Consider the following 20,576-nt stretch of genomic DNA (forward strand, 5'->3'; position numbering starts at 1 on the left):
CTTAAAACTTTCCTCTCCCTGCAATGCGCCTTGTGCTGCTCAGCTGACTGGGGAACAACGGAGAGTAGTGAAAAAGGAACTGGACCACAGAAAAATGTTGCTCTTTCTCCACAGCCCCCCTTTCTTCGTGCTGCTTCGCTGATCAGTGGGAGGGAAGTTGTGGGTCACCTAAGATTAGGCAATGGGCCAGGAACAGCCCAGGGAGTACAAAATACAACTTCTGAACAAGAAATAGAATATACTGACTGGAAAATATGCGTATTGTCCAGAGAATGTACAAAATGTGGTCAAGATACACATTCCTCGAGGCCTCTTGGAGAATATACATAATGCCTGGAGAACATACAACATTTGGTTGAAAAATGCTTATTTTCCAAGGCCTGTTGAAGATTATGTCTATTAACTAGGAAATGTGCATAATTACTTCTTCATGGAAGGTGAATATGCATAATGACTGATCGCTATGCACATTAACTGCTCAATTTACATTCCTCTTAACATATGTGTGTGTGCATGTTAATATGAACATACTCAGTCCTAAAAGTGAAATGGACTAGGTGGGGGGGGAGACATAGAGACAGAGAAAGAGAAAGAGTGAATACATATTCAAATGTGTAAAGTATCTGTTTGCAAAATTAATAAATAATATGTCAGAAGTAGTTTAAGCACATAAAACTTTAAGCAGTAAACCTAATCCCCGTGGAATGACACCATTAGCTCTCAAGTAAACATGTTTATTATTGTCCCCTAATAATAAGTTTCCACAGTTCTTTAAGATATTGTAAAGGAAGACTTGTGCAGCTCAGTTGACAAGTTTCTTCTTGCATCAGTGCAAGTCAATGGTGGCTATCACTTCCTGAAGCATTTTTGTAAATCGTCTGCCATAAAACAGTATTTTACCTTCAACACATGTATTAGCACAATTCAGTCACTGAAACTAGGTGCCTGTTTTAACATGTCACCTAACTTTCTAAAGTGTAGTAGACCTACAGCTTTATTTGTATAATATAAAAGGTAAAGGGACCCCTGACCATTAGGTCCAGTCATGACAGACTCTGGGTTTGTGGCGCTCATCTCGCTTTATTGGCCGAGGGAGCCGGCGTACAGCTTCCGGGTCATGTGGCCAGCATGAATAAGCCGCTTCTGGCGAACCAGAGCAGCGCACGGAAACACTGTTTACCTTCCCGCCGGAGGGTACCTATTTATCTACTTGCACTTTGATGTGCTTTCGAACTGCTAGGTTGGCAGGAGCAGGGACCAAGCAACGGGAGCTCACCCCGTCACAGGGATTCAAACCGCTGACCTTCCGATCGGCCAACCCCTATGCTCTGTGGTTTAACCCACAGCGCCACCCACTGCTTTTGTATAGTACTGGATTATTAATTCACTAAATCTTATTGTTCCTATTTTATACAATTGTATAAGACAGTAACAAAGCTACACTAACTTAGAGCATGAGAATATTTAACTGTTTCAGTTTTTAAGTCTGGGCTGTACAACTTAAGACTGCAAGCGGGAGCTAGATGATCAAATGCTATCCATAGGAAACCAACTGAACTTCAAGAACCAAATATATCTGATGTTTTATTAACGACACACCTCAGATGGTTGCCATGCGATGTCAGGCCAGATGTTCATCAAACCTTAAATTATGAGCCCAACCCATTGTGAACCCGGAAAGTTCAAAAGCAGGGCATGGTAGGAAGAATCATGCCTTTGGTTTGCCCTCAGCATTTGATAAATGAAAGTGCATTTCCTGAGCACTGAAGAGATTTCAAGTCTATAGACACAACTGGGATTGAAACTCCTGTTTTTCTCCAAAACCAGTAAGGTAGAAAAGGGTTGTGCCAAACTCTCCTCTCACATGCTCACTTTCCACTGCAAACTTCCTCCCTTCCAGTTTAATTTCCCCCACTTGAACAAGAAATCTAGTCTCTGAGGTAAGCTAAGGGAAAGGTGCTGCTGCATAGAAAAATAGAAGTTGGTAGTATAGTAGTTAAGGATATCCAAGGATGTCTACCACAACTCCGAACAGAGGGGCAAACAGGGGGTTGAGAATCCCAGGTTTGCCAGAGCTGTAGTTCTGTCCCCAATGACGTGGACAAATTGCCATTGGTGAACTTTTCCTTCTCTGATTAGACAAGTAAAGGACTTAATACACCAAAACATACCATGGAATATGATCAAGAATGTGCATACTTTTAACTGATCAAATATTAACTAGGTGCAAGCTACTGAAGTTTAGTATTAAAAAGTATGGCACCATTACGTTCCTGTTGCTTGGCAGCCGGGCCCAGGGCTGGTTGCCCACAAGTATGCTTTTAAAATTCCACCTACTTTCTGCCACTCAATGTTTCAATTCTATATTTTTAAATGCAGAAAAGAGCTTTTTTTCTGGTTGCTTCAATTTAAGAGTTTCTACTGGATCCAACAGAATCAATGTTACGTTGATTGTGTTTGTTGAAAGCAAATATTATCATTTAATTGAAACATAATACCTCCTCTTTGATCCATTTGCACTGACTGGGTTTTATCTGATTGAAAATTCGTACAAATAGTCTAAACAGCTTCATGTTGCGATAGCAATACAACACAGAAAAATGAATGTTTCTATTGTTCACTGAAATGGTTACTCTTCAAACATAGTTCCCCTGTATCTTCTGTTGTTTGCCAATTTGAAATACAGATAAAAGTTATCTAGAACAGGGAATGGTCCAACACACTTTTAGACCAGGCATATACCACAAAAAGGACAGGTTTATTTGGTTTTAAACTAATACTTCACTCAGTATTGCTGTTAGCCCTTCATCATAAATTCATATATAGGCATTCGAATATACACAGTTAACATGAAATCATGAAAACCTTCTTTAATACAGCTGCTTTCCAAAACCACTATGCAATTCCATTCCTAATAAAGATTATTATCCTTATGGAGAACCAGTAGAGAGACACTTAATCTCTGAACCAAAACTCAAAACGTCATTATACTAGAAAAATATATATGCAAGGAAACTGGAACACAAAAAACTCTGAGTCTATTAAATAAATTACAAGTTTCTTTTTCTCGGTTTAACAACTGGTGATCTCGTGAAATTACTATTTCAAATCAATTAAAAGGATTTCTGTTGAATATTAAAATATAATCAAAACTTTGGATGCTGGCTGAAGAGTTATAGGGTTCAGCAGAAGCCCTGCTAAGTGAGCAGAATATCATATACACTGTTGATATGACAGAAAGGCAACTGAATGTACCAGCTGAATTCCCTGGCAGCTGAACTATTCTGTTGGGAAATATACTCCAGCAGAACAGAGCTGAAACAGAGCAGGGTCCTATATTCCAGCCTTCTCGGTATGATGCCCTCAATATATTTTGGACTACAACTCCTATCAGTCCATGTTTGATGGAGCTGGTGGGAGATGTGGTCCAAGCATATGGATGGCACCATGTCAGATGTGGTCCAAGCATAAGGATGGCACCATGTCAGGGGAGACTGCTATAAACCTACAGTCTATGCATCCCCATTGATGGTGCAACTTTTACACCAGCCCTGGACTTGGTGGAGGGAATTTTACTGAAACCACCACTCAACTGGAGCACATTACACATGAACATAAACCCCACACAAGGAGATCATAACTTAGTGTCAGGGGGTTCTTGCGACTACTCCAGAGTAACGACACTCCCCATGCTTGTCTTTAAGCAGTTTTTATTAGTGCACTCTATTTACAGGAGACAGGTGTGTAAAACATGTCTGCTCATTCCGATGCAGAATCCGGCACTGCCCCCCCCCGCATGATTTCCTCCAACGTAAGAGTCTCGGGACAGTGAATCTCCTCCCCCTTTTTCTCCTGCGTAATTCCGGAACCAGAGGAAAGGGTCTGTGCTCCATGCTTTCCTTCCCCCCCTCTTTCCCCCTCTCTCTCCTCCCTCCTGTGTAGTCGGGGCTCTCCCATGCTGCCAGAGCCCTGGCACTCTCTCTCCACTGCCTGTCTGACCTCCTCAGAGCCCTCGCTTCCATCACTGCTTGGGGAGGAGCTACTTCTGATGCAAGGGGGAGGTTCTCTATACTGTCTCCCCCTTACACTTAGATATGGTGAAATGACGATGAAGGTGCCTGATAACAAATGATTTATTGCTGTTGCTCTCCAAAACTTAAATAAAATCTAAGCATTGGTATCAAGTGGATGGAAATGGGAGTAGAGGGCTGTAGGATCCATTCCACAGCCAGGTGGTATGTTTGAAACTTTTTGCCGAACCTACTATGGACAGGGTTATAGAATTAATCATTAATCTATGTTAACATATAATCACCATCTGCAACAAATCTTAAAAGATAGTGGTTGAAGGTGTGGTGCATTTCAAAAATATAGGCACTCTTGCGTGCTTTAGGATGAAAGGTCACTGCATATGATTTCATAGCATGGCATATCCTGCATACTGGACCAAAGCCAAATATTCAAAATGATTAGATGTGTAACTATGTGCAGTTTTGTTCAAGTTTGAGACATTAGGAAAAAATGTCTAAAGTATTCTTTGTTGTTGTTTAGTCGTTTAGTCGTGTCCAACTCTTTGTGACCCCATGAACCAGAGCACGCCAGGCACTCTTGTCTTCCACTGCCTCCGCAGTTTGGTCAAACTCATGTTCGTAGCTTTGAGAACACTGTCCAACCATGCCCTCCATCTTTCCCAACATCAGGGTCTTTTCCAGGGAGTCTTCTCTTCTCATGAGGTGGCCAAAGTATTGGAGCCTCAGCTTCAGGATCTGTCCTTCCAGTGAGCACTCAGGGCTGATTTCCTTAAGAATGGATAGGTTTGATCTTCTTGCAGTCCATGGGATTCTCAAGAGTCTCCTCCAGCACCATAATTCAAAAGCATCAATTCTTCAGCGACCAGCCTTCTTTATGGTCCAGCTCTCACTTCCATACATCACTACTGGGAAAACCATAGCTTTAACTATACGGACCTTTGTCGGCAAGGTGATGTCTCTGCTTTTTAAGATGCTGTCTAGGTTTGTCATTGCTTTTCTCCCAAGAAACAGGCACCTTTTAATTTCGTGATTGCTGTCACCATCTGCAGTGATCAAGGAGCCCAAGAAAGTAAAATCTCTCACTGCCTCCATTTCTTACCCATCTATTTGCCAGGAGGTGATGAGACCAGTGGCCATGATCTTAGGTTTTTTTTTTATGTTGAGCTTCAGACCATATTTTGCACTCTCCTCTTTCACCCTCATTAAAAGGTTCTTTAATTCCTCCTCACTTTCTGCCATCAAGGTGGTGTCATCTGCATATCTGAGGTTGTTGATATTTCTTCCGGCAATCTTAATTCCGGTTTAGGATTCATCCAGTCCAGTCTTTCACATGATGAATTCTGCATATAAGCAGGGAGACAATATACAGCCTTGTTGTACTCCTTTCCCAATTTTGAACCAACCAGTTGTTCCATATCCAGTTCTAACTGTAGCTTCTTGTCCCACATAGAGATTTCTCAGGAGACAGATGAGGTGATCAGGCACTCCCATTTCTTTAAGAGTTTGCCATAGTTTGCTGTGGTCAACACAGTCAAAGCCTTTTGCGTAGTCAATGAAGCAGAAGTAGATGTTTTTCTGGAACTCTCCAGCTTTCTCCATAATCCAAGGCGCATGTTTGCAATTTGGAACCTGGTTCCTCTGCCCCTTTACCAACCTCAAAAACCATAATTATTCTCTTAAAAAATAAAATTAAACAACAGGATTATGAACTGCTTAATATAAGCCTGAGGAGCTGCAGCAGCCATTGCACGGTACACTGACAGAATATTTCTTGTAACATAGTCAGAATCAGTCCCAATTGTAATGCATAAACAGACAAAAGACAACAGGAAATTCCAAGAGCTTCAGCCAATAAATTCCACTGAGTTTTCCCAGTTAAAGAGTGTTTTCTTCAAGTGAACTAACACGAACCTTGGTTGCACAAGGAATTCATAAATTCCCCACCGCTCAGTCAAAAGGTAAGTTACTATACTGCTCCTAACTTTCTTTAGGAAATTATATACCAAGAAATACAACAACTGCAGTATTAAAGCAACCCGTTTTTTCTAATCTCTCTACCTACTTATTAGTGTAAGCGTAGAAACTCTGGGAAAAAATTAAAATAAAACTGCCAATATCATAACACCAGCCTATGCTGCAACAGCATTTGGAATACTGTGTACCATTCTGGTAACCTCACCTCAAAAACAAAATTGTAGAATTGAAACAGGTTCAGAAAAGGGCGACCTAAATGATCAAAGGGATGGAGCGATTCCCCTATGAAGAACGGTTGCAGCGCTTGGGACATTTTAGTTTAGAGAAAAGGCAAGTAATAAGTTTTATAAACTTATGCACTGCGTGGAGAAAGTAAACAGGACGTTTTTCTCCCTCTCTTGTAACACTGGAATTCGTGGACGTTGTTGGAAAATTCATGTCAGATCAAAGAGAGTACTTATTCACATGGTGCATGGTCTCAACTATGGAACTCCTCCCCCCGGAGGCAGTGAAAGCCACCGACTTGTATGACTTTAAAAGAAGATTAGATAAATTCATGGAGGAGCGAGTGATCAATGGCTACTAGCCATGATGGCTGTGCTCTATATCAACAGTTGAAGGAAGCAATGATTCAGAATGTGTTCTTGTGCTCATGTTCTGCTCTGTGGTTTCCCACAGGCATCTGTCTGGCCACTGTGAGAACAGGATGCTGGACAAGATGGGCCATTGGCCTGATCTAGCAGGCTCATCCTATCTTCATTCAGAATAGTTAGACCATACTTTTAGGCCTGTCTTGAGTTCCAGATTCAACATTTAGATAAAAACCTTCCCATAATGGCTACACATTTCAAAAAGTGATGTTACTTTTATATCATACATTGCTTATTTAGGGCGTAATATTTTGAGCCTATTATATTCTAAATATTATATTCTAAATATTTCCCGGTATCTAAAAGAGATGGATGACTGAGTTTAAAAAGCCCCCACGGAAAGAAACCATATTGGGTATTTTCCAGTGCATGGTAGCCACCTTAATGCCAGGTCTATCTGGGGTGAGTGGAATATCAAGATCAAAGGGATCTCAATATCCAATATCAACAATGGGCCAGATAAGAGTGAACAAATTGAAACTTAAAGTCGAAACAAGATAGGTGGTCAGAAGATAGTGAGTTTTCCATCATATCTCCTCCTGCAAATTCATTATTTGCTGCTGCTTTTGTTTTCTTTAAAGTAAAGCTCAAGGTCAAAGTTCTCTCTGGTTTGCATATTTCTTAATCTTTCCAAACAAAACTATTCTATAGGAAGGTTACAAAGGTTTATGGATTCCATTCTACAAAATGTGAAGGATGTTTTTCTTACAAATAAATCATAACCAGATGAAAGTATTTAACATCAAATAAGGAAGATATACTCTGGGGGTGGGAGTAAAAATAAGGAAGCAGCAAAAACAAATCCCTCCTAAATCTCCTACATCCAATACTCTTATTAACATTTATAATGCTTATAAGCCTCAGAAGAGTTTCATTTGAATAGTCTCATATTTGAATTTATGGATGGAATCTGCGGGTTGTTGTTCACTATTTATTACATCAGTCCCACACTGAAGCACATACTAACACTAACAGATTTTATATATGTAAATAGTTCTATCAATGTTCAATTGTATTTTAATGATTGATTTTTCTTTGTTTTTAGCAGATCTTGTTTTTATCTGTAATGACTGTGTATTTGCAGGGGTACAACCAGATTAAATAAATCTTAGTCAACTCATTGACTAAATCATATGATTAAATCCACCAACTACATTTGCATACATTTCAAATGGGTATTAAGCCGTAAGTATATTCTCTTAATTTTCAGATGATGCATGTATGTGCAATAGCATAGCAGGTACCATCATAAAAGAGACATCTCCCATTTTATCTCACTTATGAGGCAATGACTCATGTTTGCATTGTTGTGGGATGTCAATTAGTTCCAAACAGCAAAGGAGCCCTTTAGATAGCCATTTATTTAGCTTCTTTGATGCTTGGTCACTTTCGCAAACCAAGAGAGAACTTAAGAGGATTAAGGTATGGGAGGTGAAACTGCTTTGTTTATCATTCTAATTCAATCCAAGATATCAGATAGGCAGTGTTCATTACTATGGAAGAAAAACAAATATAAGCTTTCTCCATTTGACTGTGGGAAGAAGATTCAAATGACTAGGAACCACATGTGGCGGATTTAAGAGACTGCAGAGATTGCTCTTATGGGAACAATCATGTACAGCCTGTGAAAACCAATGTCACTACAAAACACATACATGTACATATAGGAACAGGAGGGAGCCACAGCAACAAATAAAAGGGGGGATATGAACTTGAAAAAAGGCCAGCTGATATTATTTATTTTAGCTCATTGCGTATTTTAGAACTTAAGTTCTACCTTTAGAAGCAATCTTGGACCTTCTCACACAAATGCTGCTGCCTATTGTACCACCCTTCCTTGCAATCTTTACAATTTGAGTGTCAACCATTGCCATCTGTAGGGCTGCAGCAGCACAGTGTGAATTGAAGAAGTTGTGCAAAAAGCACTCTATGACAGTTACAGTATATTTAAAGTAGCCATCACACTGATTGTTTGATTGTTGGAGGATGGATGGCGGCTAACAGATTGAGGATGAATCCTGACAAGACAGAAGTACTGTTTGTGGGGGACAGGAGACGAGCAGGTGTGGAGGATTCACTGGTTCTGGATGGGGTAACTGTGCCCCTGAAGGACCAGGTGCGCAGCCTGGGAGTAATTTTGGACTCACAGCTGTCCATGGAGGCACAGGTCAATTCTGTGTCCAGGGCAGCTGTCTATCAGCTCCACCTGGGACGCAGGATGAGACCCTACCTGCCTTTGGACTGTCTCGCCAGAGTGGTACATGCTCTGGTTATCTCTCGCTTGGACTACTGCAATGCGCTCTACGCGGGGCTACCTTTGAAGGTGACCCGGAAACTACAACTAATCCAGAATGCGGCAACTAGACTGGTGACTGGGAGCGGCTGCCGAGACCACATAACACCGGTATTGAAAGATGTACATTGGCTCCCGGGGGACCCAGGTGGCGCTGTGGTTAAACCACTGAGCCTAGGGCTTGCTGATCAGAAGGTCGGCGGTTCAAATCCCTGTGACGGGGTGAGCTCCCGTTGCTTGGTCCCAGCTCCTGCCAACCTAGCAGTTCGAAAGCACGTCAAAATGCAAGTAGATAAATAGGAACCGCTACAGGTAAACGGCGTTTCCATGTGCTGCTCTGGTTTGCCAGAAGCGGCTTTGTCATGCTGGCCACATGACCTGGAAGCTATATGCCGGCTCCCTCGGCCAATAATGCAAGATGAGCGCGCAACCCCAGAGTCGGTCACGACTGGACCTAATGGTCAGGGGTCCCTTTACCTTTACCTTTACCTTACATTGGCTCCCAGTACGTTTTCGAGCACAATTCAAAGTGTTGGTGCTGACCTTTAAAGCCCTAAATGGCCTCGGTCCAGTATACCTGAAGGAGCGTCTCCACCCTCATCATTCTGCCCGGACACTGAGGTCTAGCACCAAGGGCCTTCTGGCGGTTCCCTCGTTGCGAGAAGCCAAGTTGCAGGGAACTAGGCAGAGGGCCTTCTCGGTAGTGGCGCCGGCCCTTTGGAATGCCCTCCCATCAGATGTCAAAGAGAAAAACAACTACCAGACTTTTAGAAGACATCTGAAGGCAGTCCTGTTTAGGGAGGCTTTTAATGTTTAATAGATTACTGTGTTTTATTTTTCTGTTGGAAGCTGCCCAGAGTGGCTGGGGAAATCCAGCCAGATGGATGGGGTATAAATAAAAAATTATTATTATTATTATTATTATTATTATTATTATTATTATTATTATTCCACAAGAAATCAAGTTGCTTATCTAATAATGTTTGAGGGCCAATTCTGATATTCTATCTACTCCCTATCTTGGTTTACATCTGTGTAGAAAAAAATGTGTACATCTATGTATTCCTGCCATGTGGTGTACATGTCTATTATGCCTTGTATATTTGGGAACTGAGGCGCCATATGCTAATTGGTGCTAAAATTTGGAAACATAATCCATGGACATTTACTTTTATCCTTTCCACTTTTGTTCAAAAATGCAGATACATTAACACCATCGTGAATGGCTAAATACATAGCTGCCAAGTTTTCCCTTTTTTTAAGGGATTTTCCCTTATGCTGAATAGGCTTCCTCGGGAGAAAAGGGAAAACTTGGCAGCTATGTAAATACAAGGGACCAATGGCAAGTAACGACGAAAAAAAATGTAAAAACCGTAGTCACACTGAATGAAGATGACAAATAGGTAATTAAACACAACAAAGAGCATTATAAACAGAGGCCCAAAATCACAACCCCACTCCCTGCCAAAATAAACACAAGGCAGAAAGCACATTGCCATTTTTTTCAAAGCTGAGCTGAGCAGTAACATACTGGGCACAAAACCAAACACAGCATAATAAAGGTTCTGAATGTTAAATTGTTTCTTGCTCTGTTTGGACACAATTTACTCCAAGACTATGCTTTTTATCTTTGAAAAGTTCAGCACAGGCCAGTCAATCAAAATTAGTCAACTGGCTAGTCAACTACAGTAAAAGAAAAGAAAGAAAAGAAAAAGCATTGATAAGTTCAATATTTTATAACAAGGCCAAGAAGCCAGAATGAAAAGGAAGGATTGAACTAAGTGCCCCTTGTTATTGTGAGGATCTTTACATATTTCCAGTTTGCTTGCAGGTTATGGCAAGCAGTAAAATGATCCATCCAAATCTCCCAAGTGGCTATTTGTTAAATTGGTTTACTTTGGGCATGGCAACGTTAAAGTAGAAGATGACCATAGAAACTATTGAAATCCATAATGAGGCATATAAATGGTTCTGACTCATAACACAGCTATTCTCTGACCTTTAGAAGATCCTTAAAGCAACATTAGTGGATGCTACATTTCCCCAAATAAAACTTAATCGCATTATGTTCTCTTGCATCTGAATTGTTCTAGCTTTCCCCAGTTAAAAAGCCTAATGCTTGAACAATGCTGCAGTCTGTAGTATAGATGAGAGGTAAGCATTCCACTCAATCCCCCCCCCCCTGCCCAAGTTCAGTCTAAACAATATGCATAGATAGGCATCTAAACATAAGCAGAGCCCTGTTGGATCAGACAGATAGCCTAGTGACTCCAGCATCCTATTTATAGTGGTTAGCCAGTTGCTTTCAATGGGTCCATGGGCAAATAATGTAAATAATAGCTACCCCATTATTATCACTAGTAAAGACCTGTTTGTGGGTTCCTAGGCTCTTCAGCTACCTTGGTTATTAAAAAAAAATGATAAAAGAAGAAGATCACTGTGCTAAGTACCAGTATTGACCCAGCCTAAAGAAAGCAACTTTTTTTGTAATTTTTCTTCTTCATAAATATTTTGCATATAAGAAGCCCTTGAAAAATGAGTTTGTTTTTATTATCCTCCCTAGTAAGTCAGACCTAAATATCTAAAAACAACATATATTTTTAATTCACCAGTTCATATAGCAATTTTAAGGGCTGCTCAGGAGTAGCATAGAGCCTTTGGGTAATTCTAAAATCAGGGCCATCAGTGAGTAACTAGTTTCCCTCCTGGGGTCAGTGGCAAAATATGTGATTGTGTTATCAACAATATTGGTATTTTAACTGTTTGGGGAATACAATCCCTGAAGAGAACATTTATGTAGTATATATTGAGACCGCATTCAACCACTTAAAAAACAGCAGCCAAAAACGAATTTCATAGAAGGAAATATTTTTTCCCTTATTATATACTTCAAATGGAAATAACAGTTTGAGATGTACCAGACAGGGCCGACCATTTCAGCACTGTCCTCAGGAGACGTCAGGAGCACATCTCACCTTTGGGAATCGTTATCTGACATCCTAGGTCACAGTCCTGCTGCAACTGATAAAAGGCCACTTCCTGTAACCGGGCACGCTCCAATTCCGAAAGACTTTGAACAGGAACAGACTTCAGCCGAACACTGCGCCCTGACATGCTGTTCCAAGTGAAGTCACCCTGCAGGAAATCAAGTGGAAAAGTATGAAGGGTCATATGGATAATCAACAGTTCACTGAGAATGCCACTCAGCCCTTTATCCCATAACTAAACATTTAACTTACGCTTTATTAAACACCCACAGTCACCATGCACATTCCATAATTTTTTTTGTATAAGGGTGTTCTAAACTTGTTTTAACATTATTGGTTGCAAAAGGACAGCTATCTGGCGTAACCGGTGACACATACGAAGCCTGTGGAGGACTCTTTATTGAACCTCTACCACTGCAATTCCCACCAAGGATTGTGTCACTTCTAATGTACATGGCAGTAGCATGTCTTCATTTATTCAAGTTGAGGAACAAGAACCGTATTGGCCCGAATATAAGTTGCACCTTTAAAATGGGGGGGGGGGAATTCACGACTATAAGCCGCTCCATTCCTTTCTGCTTCTGGCTGCATACTGGGCATGGGGGGGGGTCGCCCTTCATTGCTGACGTTCCCCTTCCTCACTCCCTTCCTGGCCTTGGGGGTGAGGACGGGGGGAATACGTGCGGGGCGGGCACTGCTTTGACATGCTCCTGGCTACATACCATAAGGTAGCGAATATAACCTGCACTTTAACTTTTCATTGTCGGAATTTGGGGGGAAAGTGAGGCTTATATTCAGGCCAATACGGTAACTGAATGATGCCTTTTCATTTCTAATTTACTGTATTATATGTGTAAATGAGTATTCTGAAAATGTGAGGCATGTTACTTATTAACAGAGCCAAAGATATCAGAACAAGCAATAATAATTTACCATTTAGGGAATGGACATAGCTTAATGATATAGTATCCACTTTGCATGCAAAAGTTCCCAAGTTGAATCCCCAGTATCTCCAAGGTAAGGGTAAGCGAACAGACTCCTGTCTGGAACCTCGAAGAGCTAGACCAGTGATGAAATAAATTTCAAAAGAACTAAATTTCAATTCCACCATAAACCAGAATATTTGCAGTGTAGAATATTCAGAAAGCAAAACAAGGCTGAAATTTGTCATGAACTTCCAACCATGAAGAGCTTTTCAATGAAAGCAAAAAGCATTCTATGTTTATACTGTTCAATGCAACACATATGTGTAAATCCATAAACATCTTCAAGCAAATGCCACAAACACATAAGCATGAACAATATTTGCATACGTGTTTTGTATGTTTTAATTCACATTCCACTGAAACTTTAATGAATACTGTATCTGGCATGCAGGTTTTAAATAGTTGCACTTGTCTTCAGTATTATTCAACGTTGTGACACTTAAAATGTCAGGTGTGGTATGAAAAATATGCATCATGATTCACTTATGAGCTGATGCAGCAAACCAAAACAAGAGGCATCCTATGCATATCTACTTACCTCTGTGTCCTATTCAGTTACATGGGCCTTACTCCCATATACAGTGGTACCTCTAGTTACGAACTTAATTCATTCCGGAGGTCCGTTCTTAACCTGAAACTGTTCTTAACTAGAGGCGTGCTTTCGCTAATGGGGGGCCTCTTGCTGCCGCTGCGCTGCCAGCACACTATTTCCGTTCTCATCCTGGGTCAAAGTTCTCAACTCAAGGTAACTCTTCCAGGTTAGCGGAGTTTGTAACCTGAAGCATTTGTAACTGGAGGCGTTTGTAACTCGAGGTACCACTGAACATTAGTATAGGATTGCAGCCTTAACATTATAATTTGTGCAGAATGAAATGAAGTAAGGTAGCAACAGACAAAGATTAAGATATTTTGTCATTTAAAATTCCTTAGGAATGTTAACAATAATTAAGGCTAAAGACTAAATTTGTCATCTGTAAAGTAGCTTACTAACTTCTCTTGAAAGTCTGGGATACTCCTTAATACTGTTTTCAGGATCCATAGATAAGCACAGAAATACAGTTCTAGACAAAGGACCACAGTGGATTTTTCTTTGTCTGTCCAGGGAGCAATAATGGTTCATGTATCCCTGCCACCAGTAGTACAAAGAAATCTAGCATGTGTTAACTTTGCTGCAGTAAATTCTCTCCTAGGCCACTCTAACATGATGTTAGTGAAGACCGTATCTGTCAAAATATTTTTGGATAATGCTATGTTATGAACACTGGAATCTCCTGATCTAACTGAGATGAGCAATAAATGTTTACTTTCAGCTGTCTGCTTTATTTAGAAACAAAATGAAATAAAACAAACCAAAGTAACATAAAACTTTAGACCGTTCACAAGAGGGGCACAAGCTAGTACAATAAGATTCATTGTACTAAAAACATTATGTACACTAAACATTTGTTCAAGAAGCTCATTTTGTCCCAACACAACTTAATTATGGAGAAAAGTGGAATGGGAGTTGCCAGTTGTAGATCTTCCTTCCTTTATGGAACATAGGCCTTCCCTCTGATGAAAGGAGGAAGGACTAGCTTGGTTACAAGCACTGCCCTCCATCCCCATTCTCAAGGAGAACACAAAGGATCTGTTTAAATAAGATCTGTGGGAGAAAATGTGCTTTGCAGACAGACGGTCCCTAGTCAGCCCTGGGTATCTCAAGAAGCAATGCAGGGCCGGCCCTATGGCCAGGCTAGGTGGCACACGGCACCACGGCGTCGGCCCGCCAGGAGGGCGCCGCGAGCTGCGCCCGCTGGCCGACCGGTCCACCGCGCAGCTGCGCCCATGGCAACTGTGCTGTGCCTGCCTGCGCGCTGCGTCCACCCGCCCACCGGGTGGGAAACGGGACGGGGGCGCCGGAGGGATCCGGCGCACCACGGCACCAGGGGTGCTTAAGACAGCCCTGAAGCAATGGCTTCATACTGGCATCTTTTAACCCAACTGTAATTAAAATTAAGCAGAGTTTGTTGATTTGGATGAAACAAGTTATAGTTGTTGTTGTTTTTTTAAAAAGGAAGTGAACGCTTCTGAATGCCTCCTTGGAGCTGGTGTCAGTGAGGTACGACGTGCAGGAGCCTGTTCACATTGCACTGGACAATGTTTTAACACGATGTCTTCCCATGGTCAGATTTCTTATTGCTAACCTACTGAGTGAGAGCTGGACCATAAAGAAGGCTGATCACCAAAGAATGGATGCTTTTGAACTATGGTGCTGGAGGAGACTCTTGAGAGTCCCATGGACTGCAAGAAGATCAAACCTATCCATTCTTAAGGAAATCAGCCCCGAGTACTCACTGGAAGGACAGATCCTGAAGCTGAGGCTCCAATATTTTGGCCACCTCATGAGAAGAGAAGACTCCCTGGAAAAGACCCTGATGTTGGGAAAGATGGAGGGCACTAGGAGAAGAGGATGATAGAGGACAAGATGGTTGGACAGTGTTCTCGAAGCTACGAACATGAGTTTATCCAAGCTGCGGGAGGCAGTGGAAGACAGAAGTGCCTGGCGTGCTCTGGTCCATAGAGTCACGAAGAGTCGGACACGACTAAACGACTAAACAACAACAACAACAATGCTAAGCTAGATGTCCATTTTAAAGGATTGAATCCATGTTAGTGCCCCCTAGCCTACTATTCTTGAATACAGATGTCCTGCCTTTGTCAAAAGCCATGGGGTCAATAATCCACTGAATTAAGAAACTTGGCAATTACTCTATGACTTTTCACTTTTTCTTGTCTTTCAGATGGCTCATGAACCTCTTTGGGATAACTCAGTTGGTTAGAGCATGATGTGGATAATGCCAAGGTTGCAGGTTCAACCCCCATATGGGACAGCTGCGTATTACTGCATTAAATGGGGGTGGACTAGATGATCCTCAGGATCCCTTCCAACTCTACAATTCTATGGTTCTATGTCTGTCTACCCCTTTTCATAAGTTCTGCATAGCATTTCACCATGAGGAATGTTGCCTTCTGTCCACAGGGAGGCTAAATTTACACGCACAAGAGAAATACAACTCACAGTATGTACAGTACTTCAAATATAAATTCAGTATATGTCTGCATCAGATACATACAAGAGTAGCCGAATCATTCTACAAGCTTACATCATAGTAAAGGGGCGGGTGTACATAAACCCGTTGCATTCCAAGAGCATGAAGGAAGTGTGAAAACAGCTTGATATTAAGATTCACTATGAAACAGTTGTGCTTAGTGTATTACTTGCTACAAAATTCATGTAAGACAAAATCTGCCTGCAATGGTGAAAGTACCCTTCAATCTCTTATAATCCAAACATTATTGCTTACAAAATCAATAGGCACACTATTAATTAATGTTAGCAACAGTTCAGTTTCATATGAAGATTGCTCATGCCATCTGATAAATACCACAAATTTCAGAGATGGGAGGAGGCAAGAAGTTATCAAGTTTTAGATGTACACAAGGATGGCCAGCCCCTGATGGCACAAAACATGCTCTGATCTCCTGATAACCACCCCTACCCCCATCCTAGTTTAAGATTTTTCAAATCCAGTTATTTGCATGAAAATAATTAAGGTTGGAAAATGCGAGAAGATGCTTTACATGGTATGTGCACAGGATGGATCCAATTTGAAAAGGAAGAAATCCCTAACATGTAAGGTACTTATTGAAGAAGCCGGTACGGTACCTCCTTAAATACTAAAATGGTGTGTGGAGGTGAGTGGCATTGAAATCAGTGCCAGAAAGCATCCAAGAAGCAACCTTAAAAACAAACCATAGGTGGCACTGGACTGCTTTATACACCATAAATCCAAATATTTCTGTTGGAGATGTTGTAGAGAGGGGAGGGATTATTTCTTTGGTGGGAATGTTGTTTTGTGAAACTTACTGGGGTGGAGTTCTTGCCCAAACTATAGGCTATTATACTGTATAGGACAACACCCCCTCCCCAATTCCACCTCTGGCATTACTTAATATCAGTAGACTGGGTGGTCCTGAGATCCATAAGGAACATGTTTCCTGTGTTAGTGGTAGCAGCATGCTTGGAGTTGGCCAACCAATGGAAAACATCCAAATTCACCATGGCAGGGTGCTTAGATAAAATTTGGTCTCTGAAAGTCTGATGCATTGATACTGTGTACTTGGGGGGGGGGGGACAAATCTGATAGTATCTGAGGGCACTTTTTGTTTTATGTGAATAGAAACGTGAATTCTGTATATGATGTCAACCATTGGTTCAAATTGCTCTATGGAGAGGATATATGCACGGTCATTCCAGCCTCTTATTAACCCTCCCTAAAGTTCATGCTTAAATTGATGCAAGATACACAACACATTCTCTTTGTTGTACATAGATTCTATGCCTATTATTTTGAACTCTAATGATTCCTATTTTGTTACAGTTTCCTTTGTGTGTTTTGTTACCTTTAAAGGTGAAGGTGAAGGTATCCCTGACCGTTAGATCCAGTCACAGACAATTCTGGGGTTGCAGTGCTCATCTCGCTCTATAGGCCGAGGGAGGTGTCCATAGACAGCTTCTGGGTCATGTGGCCAGCTTGAGTAAGCCACTTCTGGCTAATCAGAGGAGCGCACAGTAACGCCATTTACCTTCCCGCCAGGGCAGTACCTATTTATCTACTTGCTCTTTGATGTGCTTTTGAACAACGGGAGCTCACCCCGTCACGGGGATTCAAACCACTGACTTTCTGATCAGCAAGCCCTAGGCTCTGTGGTTTAACCCACAGTGCCACCTGCTTCCCTTTGTTACCTTTATACAGTAATGCAATTGAACTATTAAAAAAATAAACAATGAATGTAGCAATGCAAAATAAGTAACCCAGAAAATTCAAATAAAACAAACAGTATCTTAATTTCTGAGGTTTGATTTAACTATAGCAGACTTCTGTGAAAAGAAAATAGACACAGCCTCAGTTTTGAAAGCACTGGTATCGTTATGACACTACAATGCTTGCATTTAGCTGACCATATTGCTCATCTCTGGACAACAGCTGTCTAAAATTATAGAAGATGTCATGGTTACAGGTAGGTAGCCGTGTTGGTCTGGGTCGAAGTAAAATAAAAAAATTCCTTCAGTAGCACCTTAAAGACCAACTAAGTTTTTATTTTGGTATGAGCTTTCGTGTGCATGCACACTTCCTCAGATACAGTGAAATAGAAGTTCCCAGGCACTTATGTAGAGAAGGGGTGGGGAGGGGTGGGGAGGGGGAGGGGAGGGGGGATCACTCAGAAGGGTGGTGGAAGTGGGTGATTGACTGACTGATAGCTGTTGATGACCGAAAACGACTGCAAATGGTTTTGCATGAAAAAGCAAGGGTTGAGATGGCTGAAGATCGCTTATCATGTATAATGAGATAAGAATCCGATATCTCTGTTCAAACCAGGTCCCTCCATGGTTTTGAGCTTGGTGATAAGTTGTAATTCAGCAACTTCTCTTTCCAGTCTATTTCTGAAATTCTTTTGTAGTAAGACAGCTACTTTGAGATCATGTATAGAATGTCCTGGGAGATTGAAGTGTTCTCCTACTGGTTTTTCTGTCTTCTGGTTCCTGATGTCAGATTTATGTCCATTTATCCTTTGGCGTCCCCTTCATGGATCAATGCCTTGTCGTGGTGAAGGGGCTTGAATAACTCAGAGAAGCTATGAGCTATGCCATGCAGGGCCACCCAAGATGGACAGGTCATAGTGGAGAGTTTTGACTAAACGTGATCCACCTGGAGAAGGAACTGGCAAGCCACTCCAGTATCCCTGCCAAGAAAACTCCATGGACAAAGACAACATCTGAATGCTCCCTGGAAGGACAGATCGTGAAGCTGAGGCTCCAATACTTTGGCCACCTCATGAGAAGAGAAGAATCCTTGGAAAAGACCCTGATGTTGGGAAAGATTGAGGGCACTAGGAGAAGGGGACGACAGAGGACAAGATGGTTGGACAGTGTTCTCGAAGCTACGAACATGAGTTTGACCAAACTGCGGGAGGCAGTGCAAGACAGGAGTGCCTGGCGTGCTATGGTCCATGGGGTCACGAAGAGTCGGACACGACTAAACGACTAAACAACAACAACAATCCTTTGGCGTAGGGTTTGGCCTGTTTGTCCAATATAGAGAGCTGAAGGGCACTGTTGGCATTTGATGGCATACACAATGTTAGAAGATGAGCAATTAAATAGTCCTGAGATGGTATGTTGGATGTTGTTGGGGCCAGTAATGATGTTGTCCGGGTGTATGTGGCAGCAAAGTTGGCATCTGGGTTTATTGCAGGCTCTGGTACCAGTGTCCATGTTAAGTCTGGTGGTTGTATTATTGTGGGTGAGGAGTTGTTTAAGATTGGGTGGCTGTCTGTAGGCAATGAAAGGTCTTCCTCCCAGAACTTGAGAAAGGGAGCTGTCATTGTCCAGGAGAGGCTGTAGATCTCTGATGATGCGTTGTACTGTTTTAACTTGGGAGCTGTATGTGATGACTAGTGGTGTTCTGTTATTTTCTTTTTTGGGTCTGTCTTGCAGCAGGTTCTCTCTAGGTATCAGCCTGGCTCTGTTGATCTGTTGTTTAACTTCATCAGGTGGATATTTTAGTTCTAAAAAGGTTTGCTGTAGATCTCTTAGGTGAGATTCTCTGTCTGTAGAGTTGGAACAGATGCGGTTGTAACGTAGGGCCTGGCTGTATATGATGGATTGTTTGGTATGTTTGGGATGGTAGCTAGAAGCATGTAGATATGTTTGTCGGTCAGTTGGTTTTCTGTATAAGGTGGTGTCTATACGTTACTTATGTTACTTATTAAATATACACTGGAGGAGTATATCCCACAATACATCCACTTATGTTTACAAATGCAATTAAAATCAAGTATCATGCAAGCATTTTAACTCTAGTCTGCCATTCTAAATAAAATCAGCAATGGTCTAAATCTGAACTATGTCAACAACTTCCAGGCATACCACAGATTAATGCAGGGACCATTTCAGTGGACTGTCACCTTTACTATCAGTGAGCTCAAATCCAGCTGCAACCCATTCCCCACCCCCACAGCTGTCCCAGCCTGGAACCTAGACTATGTCAACAGCTGCCAAGATTCAGATTCGATAGCTCAGTTGGTAGAGCATGAGAATCTTAATGTCAGGGTTGTGGGTTCAAGCCCACATTGGGCAAATGATTCCTGCATTGCAGTGGGTTGAACTAGACGACCCTTGTGGTCCTTTCCAAGTCTACAGTCCTATGATTATGATTCTATGAGAAAAGGCACACCTAAGATGCATACGTTCTGGAGTGTAATTGCTATATACCACTTTGAAAGCAAATCTTTACTAAATAGCAGGGGGGGGGGTAAAATATAACCAATGAAACAACTGAAGAATCGGAATACTTTTGACCTACTGTTAATTGTATAAGTGACCAGCATAAAATAGGAATAGTGCAGATGCACACATTTGGTTTGTTCCCTGGTCTCAAGATACACTAACCTTATTCCCATCCTTCTTTCCACATGTTGATCAAATGCATGGATCAACCTCCAAAGGTGTCCACCCCAACCTTTGTGAGTTCAGTAGAAGGTTAAATCAGGCCTCTCCATGCATACAGTTGTCTGCTTGTAGACTCTTTGGCATGATCAGGAGCCCCTCACTA

The 20,576-nt window shown here is 41.6% G+C and overlaps 1 protein-coding gene across 4 annotated transcripts in view; it reads right to left on the reverse strand.

Moving 5' to 3' along the window:
- The window catches only part of ARHGAP6 (Rho GTPase activating protein 6), a 203,094-nt gene that overhangs the window by 49,355 nt on the left and 133,163 nt on the right, over positions 1 to 20,576 (reverse strand). For all 4 annotated transcript variants that reach the window (XM_060273488.1, XM_035116652.2, XM_035116653.2 and 1 more), the window contains exon 2: positions 11,924 to 12,083. In XM_060273488.1, coding sequence (XP_060129471.1) covers positions 11,924 to 12,083 — 160 coding nt within the window. The remainder of the gene's footprint in view (positions 1 to 11,923; positions 12,084 to 20,576) is intronic.

Source organism: Zootoca vivipara, chromosome 4, assembly GCF_963506605.1.
Source record: "Zootoca vivipara chromosome 4, rZooViv1.1, whole genome shotgun sequence".
NCBI lineage: Eukaryota > Metazoa > Chordata > Lepidosauria > Squamata > Lacertidae > Zootoca > Zootoca vivipara.